This window comes from Pyxicephalus adspersus, chromosome 6 (assembly GCF_032062135.1).
Source record: "Pyxicephalus adspersus chromosome 6, UCB_Pads_2.0, whole genome shotgun sequence".
Lineage (NCBI taxonomy): Eukaryota > Metazoa > Chordata > Amphibia > Anura > Pyxicephalidae > Pyxicephalus > Pyxicephalus adspersus.
Genome location: NC_092863.1, coordinates 31611046 through 31617851, shown reverse-complemented (window position 1 = coordinate 31617851; position 6806 = coordinate 31611046). Strand labels below are relative to the sequence as shown.

The following is a 6806-nucleotide window of genomic DNA, read 5'->3' as shown; positions in this document are numbered from 1 at the left end:
CTGACACTTAAAGTGAATCTTTTTAGAACACCTCTCTACTTTATCTTACTTTATACATCAAAATATTTTATATTTTTAACCATGAAATAAAACAAAGATTCTGACAACTGAAGTCTCACTTTAATAGATAGTGCACCTTTACATTGGCAAACAGTATAAAAGTGCCCCTTTTTTGGTGGTCACTGTATTGTATCCTTACTTTAGCAGTCAGTGGAAAAGTGCCAAATTACATTAGAGCCTAGTGTAAATGTATTATATTAATGGTTAATGTAGAGCCCCTTACATTGGTGGTTAGTGTATTGGTGATCTGTTTAGTACCCACTTACATTGGTGGTCTGTGTATCATCCCCTTACATTGAAGGCTAACACAGTGCACTCTTACGTTGGAAGTGTATGTACTGCCTCCTTACATTGGTGGCCAGCTTGGTGCCTCCATAGTTTAGCAGTCAGAGTTGTCCCTTCTTACAGTGGCAGTCAGTGTAGTGTCCTCTTACATGGGTGGTCACTAAAGTGCACCCTTACGTTGGTGATCAGTGTAGTGCCCATTAGATTGTTGGTTAGTGTAGTGCCCCCTTGCATTGGTGGTCAATATAATGATCATTACACGGCCATTACATTGGGGGTTAGGGTAGTGCCCCGATATATTGGCAATGTAGTCCTTTCTTAGGCTGGTGGTAAGTGTAGTGCCCTCTTACAATGGCAATCAGTGTAAAAGGGCCCTTTGGCTGGTGTAGGTGAATGGTCACCTTACATTGATGGTCAGTACAATACGCATTTACATTGGCAACGAATAGAAAACTGAAGTGCCCCTGGTGGCTGGTGAATAGAGTCAGTGAATGACCCTCTCACATGTTGGTGAATGTCACATTTATTATCTGTTGACCATTACCCCCACCCCCTTCATAGAGAGCCTAATCCACCACTACCTAAAGCAGACCTTACTTTACATAAAAAGGTAGACAACCCATTTATATAAAGTATAACAGTAGTTGAAAATAACACCCTTTCCATCTTGATTGCCATGGCAGATACCTACGTTACGCATCCAGGGAGGCTCCTGGCTGCTCTTTACATCAAAAGAGGCATTTTGTCTGCACTACAGATGTGCAGTGAGATTGGCTCTTTTTTTTTACCCTTTACAGCGCCTACATCACTCAATCTCAGGTCTGTGCAGTGCGAGATCAGGTGACGTAGCCAGAAGAAGGAAGAAAAAGATTTCGGGAAGTGCTGTGATGAAGAATTCCAGGATGGTGCGGGATCTGATTGATCGCAAAGTTTAAAGGTTACACTGTGTTTTTTTATTTTTTTGGTTTAGATCCTTTAAAGAACCACAGCATCCTTTAGAATAACCCTCAATGCAATGGGAACTGCAAATAAATAGGAAGTTCTAGAAGCTACAGTACAACTGACTTTATGAAAATTAGTTGGAATTCTAGTCTTAGTAGAAAAGCCTCACTTATTTATCTCCAGCTACAAATCATCCCTCACTAAACATGGCGCCTAAGCCTTTCCCAGCCTAGTCATGCCCTTTTCAAACATGGCTGCAATAGTGCTTTGTCATAGTGATGTAAGAGGCAGGAGACGCGCTGTCCAATAGGCGACGTCACGCTCGCGCATCGCTTGCAGAGAACATGGCGTTGGCTAGTGTAGTGAGATCCGAGGGTCTATTATGGAACCAGAAGCGGGATATCCCGACACATGGCGGCCTGGACACCGAGGGAATGAACTTCCATGTAGTCCCGGGAGCCGGACAGGGCACTGCGGAGCCGGGGATCGAGTTCTTACATGGGACAACCACGCTGGCCTTCAAGGTGCTCACCAGGGAAATGGAGGGAGCTTTCCTTTTATTATCTATTATGACTAGCATGCTGTGATGTCTCATTCTAATAATATATGATATATATGTAATGTAAACCAATGGACACAGGGATGAACATAATATATACCCAGCAGCTCTGTACACTGATGAGGCTTTGCAGTTTTAGTATTTAAAGATCAATAATTCATTTATTTTAATATTAAATCCATCATTTCATCAGATACAGATAGGCAGCCATCATTCTAGGTACATTGTTCATCAATCCGCCATGATGTATATTTCTATGGAGGAGAGCACAGTGGGGTGCTACTGTCCTCCCCACTCCATAGAACAATGTGTACATCGCGGGATTGTTCATCTGTCACTGGGAATGATCACAAAATATCTTTTTATCTGATGTCTGTATTGGGCTTTAGACTTCGCAGCAAGCGATGTGGTCATGACAAGTAGAAATTCAATCTGCAAAGCCTTTTCTTTCCTCCCAGACATGTTTGGGGTACGCAGTCGGTCCATTCAAGACATCCGGCATATCAGACTTACATCATGGAGGCAGAAAGATGATTCCAATATTGGTATCACCAATAGGCGATGTGATCACATCAGAGAATAGTGGACAATGATGTTCGCGTCATGTTCTGCACATTATAACGACTTCGTGGTAGAATGAAAATCCTCTACAACTATTCATAGTTATGTTAGGCTTCACAGGAGATCACCAAAGCGTAATACAGATATTAAATTTACACTCCGATGTGTTTGTACCAGACCTAGAATGAAGAGAATATTCTCCGTGTAAAGCTCCAACTACAGTACATTCATTTACCCTGAGTAATGGAAGCCTAGCGTCTTATTACAGGTTCCAGCTTTCCTTAGATCGTTATACTTAAGCCAACGGTTTCCCCATAACAACCAGACTTCTTTCCAATCGAAAAAAAAATACATTTTGGAAGAAGTTTCATTATTTTGCTGGAAATAAGGATAATTCTGACCTACTTTTTCCTGATTTTCTTTTGTTCATAGTAGAATACCTCATCAGATTTTTTCTTCTGGGTGTTTGAAGTGGATAGGAATTGCATATATCAAATGAAAGGCACATTTTTGTCCCCTTTTAGTTTTATGGCCGTTCTTGTTATTGCAGTACTGAAATGCATTCTAATCAGGTAGATGCAATGTGTTGCAATGTTTGTGAATTGCATCTCACAACTATTGATAAAACAATACTTGCACCTTTTATTGGTACAACAGATCCCTAACACATGGCATAATGTATAGGAGTTGTGTGTGCCCAGGAATAAGCACATCCATGTGTAGACTTGAGCACAATTACCAACCAAGTTACCCGACTTTACCTATTTAACCATGCCACATCCTAATAATATTACAACAAACCTGCAAATAATTCAAATAGGATTTTTAAGTTTGTAAGTTAACTAATAATTGAAACAAGTGTTTAATCTATTAAAAACGTCAAAATGAATTTCAAAACAATAAAAGTAATTGTATACCTTGCGATGGTCTCAGTATTAATTAAAGTTCAATGTGTTTCACAGATTCAAATCTGATGTTTATTATTTGTGATTTGGAAAAAACTTTTGTAATTAGGTTTACATAACTATTTTAATCTGTGTGACTATAGGTCTGAGTCGTTCTGAGAAAGCGGATCCAAATCCGTGAAACGCATAGAACCTTAACACTGAGACCATCGCAAGTTATACAATTTTATTAGTATTATAGTTTTTAAATGTAATAAATATGACGTTTTTAGTAGATTAAACACTTTCAATTAATAGTTAAATTGTATGGCTTAAAAATCCTATTTGCTTTATTTGTGGGATTGTTGTATTCTTAAGCACAATTAACTATATTATAACTCCAGTTTTAAGAAAGCACAATCAGCCTGGTCCTCATTGCAGGATAATTTATTCTGCATTAATCCCTCCTCCCTGCCTCATTGTTCCGGGAAACTGACAAAAAAGCTTAGCCACACATGCACAACTCGGCTGTGTTTGCCGCGATACCCAGATTCCAGTTTGCCAGGAACAAATCAATTCCTGTGCGTCATTCCAGCCTGGCCAATAAAGATGGCCAAAGGTCTAACAAGGAAAAGGAGGAAGAGGATGGCAACATCCTGTAATGGAGTGGATTCAGTTTCAATTTAAATAAGTGGTTACTAAAGAAACTCAATCCAGGGTTCTCCCCAGGCCCTTTTAGATGGGTGCACCACCTGGCACTTTTCAGCACCCACACGGCTGTTTTTGGGTGGTTACTAAAGAGTTTGGTCACAATACAGGGGCTGCCACCCACCTACAATTTCTTCCCACCCGGCTTAAAAAAAATTCTGGGTTGAGCACTGCAATCCTTTCCATTTAAAGACTTGTCATCAGAGAATTATCAAATCAAAATTAGTTGTAATTTAAACCAAATATTTAATAACCTGATCCACTTTATAAACATCTAATGGTGTCCTATTATTCTATTTTTTCAGTTTAGACATGGTGTTATCGTGGCTGTTGATTCCCGTGCCACTGCTGGCTCATACATCGCTTCACAGACGGTGAAGAAAGTGATTGAAATCAATCCTTACCTGTTGGGCACAATGGCTGGAGGTGCTGCTGACTGCAGCTTCTGGGAGAGGCTTCTTGCTCGTCAGTGCCGCATCTACGAGCTACGAAACAAGGAGCGGATATCTGTTGCAGCCGCATCCAAGCTGCTAGCTAATATGGTATATCAGTACAAAGGCATGGGGCTATCCATGGGGACAATGATCTGTGGATGGGACAAGAGAGGACCAGGTAAGTAAAAAAAAAAAAATGGCTTTATTGTCACTTACTTCACACAATTTGGTGTGCACTTTTACAATTTTTAAATCTCTTTTCACTTTTGTATATTGCATAAGGCAAAATTTAACTACACTGATCAATTATGGACCCTCCTCTCCCTCTATGCCCCTGCAAAGTTCCATTCTTGTCTTTCTGCTTTTATAATGCCATACAGGTTGAAGTAGTTTAAAATAAAAAAAATCAGACCATAAAAGAACAGTAATAATACCAGTCCTACTGCCAGCTAGTCAGTCTTTGTTGTCTCGCAGAGCTGCAACAGTTAAGGGTGTGTTGGGTGTCTGCATAACTGTGCTCCCAGCCACTGGCTTCAATATCACTAAAATCCTAACTAAAATACAGATTTTGGGATAAGTAACCCTCTTAACAGTTCCATGTAGAATGTTAGAGCTCCTTAAGCATGGTAAGGGCTGTGTTGCCTTCTCAGTCATGAGATGGGAGGTTAGAAAGCTGGCAGGATGCTAAATCACTGCTGGGAGGGATAGCAGAACAACAGAGACAAAGAGAAAACAAAATGCTTCTGCATTTCTATTGGGACTGAAGCTACAGAGGTCAGCAAAGTCCCAATATACAGCTTATTTCATGTTGGTGTATGTAGACATTGAAATGTCCATGGCCTAGCCATATTTCTCAAAGTTTACTATTGCTATCTTAGGGAAACATTATACCGGCTTGGATGTGTGTGAGCATTGTTACCAGCACGATCACTAGGTTAAATGCTTAAATAAAAGAAAACAAATGCAGCCAGCAAAAACATTACTAAGTACGCTGAAGGATGTGCCATGCTGCCAAAAGTGTCTTCATGAAGAAGATGTGGCAAATAGCAGCCAGAAATTTAAAACTGCAGAAAATTCAACTTGTCATCGTTGCCAGAAATCTTGATAACTTACTATGATTTTTACCCAAACACGGGGGGTTATGAAGATGATGGGAGGTTGTTTTTGTTTTGTTTTATAATTAGTAATCATCAGAAAGGCAGTGGAATATCAGAGTTGTGTTGTCATCTCAAATAGGAAAATACATTTTGGTTGATCAGATCCCTTCTATTGGAGAAAAAAGGTGGGGGATGTTGTGGGTGATGTGTTGCTTCTACAGATGTATTTAACATATGCTTTTCTATGCCCAGGTCTGTACTATGTGGACAGTGAAGGAAACCGTGTGTCTGGCTCCGTGTTTTCAGTGGGCTCAGGTTCTTTGTATGCCTATGGTGTCCTGGATAGAGGATATGACTATGATCTGACAGCAGAGGAGGCTCAGGAATTGGCACGACGTTCAATTTACCAGGCCACATACCGTGATGCTTACTCTGGTGGAGTAGTGAATCTGTATCATGTTCGGGAGGATGGTTGGCAGCGCGTGTCTCAGGACGATGTGGCTGATTTACATGAAAAATACAAAGGACTGGTTTAATAAATACCCTGTAGAGTAAGAGCAGTAAATACCCAAAGGAAACTGTAGTGAGGAAACATGGTCAGCCATTGTTAAATTGAAAATGCAACTGGCTTGGTTGCTTTTTGGCATGTAATTTGTCACTTACCTGGAATGACCCAGTAACGTTATGACCTTTGCTTGTGCTTACTTGTAATCTTTTTTTCTTCGTGACACAAACCACTGTATCAGCTTTACAAGCCAGGCAGCTAGCATTTTCACAAGAAGACATCAGCTGCCTTCCTATTTCTCTTACTACTGGTTTACTACAAATCCTTCCTAACCATGCAGATAATATGAAATCTGCCCAGTTCTGTCAAAGCTCAGTTTTAGATGGTCTGGAACACTAAATAAATCTGAAGTTTTGCTTTCTGACTTTTTGATCTGTTGATTTGGTAAGGCCTCAGTTCTGGTTAAAAAAATACTATTTCTCTTGGAAAGTCATACGATTCTTCTCAGTTATGAGCGTGAATATTTCATAGTGAGGGCTTTTGACAACATGAAAGATCCAGACTTTCCATCATTGAGTTATTCAAGCAAACAGCTAATATTTCCATCCAGTGCGTATTTTATTTATTCTTCATGGGGGGCAGTAGTTGGGGCTTCTTGTCACATTTGAATCCGTACAGCTTGTATTAAATGGGCGTTGCATGGAAGGAGGACTGACCCTTGTTTATCACTTAAATCTGTACCACGTTTTATTAAACTTCTTTAAACTGTAA

General features: G+C 40.0%; 1 protein-coding gene across 1 annotated transcript; it reads left to right on the top strand.

Moving 5' to 3' along the window:
* The first annotated feature begins 1592 nt into the window (after nucleotides 1-1592).
* Nucleotides 1593-6806, top strand: PSMB5 (proteasome 20S subunit beta 5). The gene is made up of 3 exons (XM_072415121.1): nucleotides 1593-1811; nucleotides 4305-4611; nucleotides 5783-6806. The coding sequence occupies exons 1-3, from the start codon at nucleotides 1632-1634 to the stop codon at nucleotides 6064-6066; spliced, it is 771 nt and encodes a 256-aa protein (XP_072271222.1). The 5' UTR covers nucleotides 1593-1631; the 3' UTR covers nucleotides 6067-6806.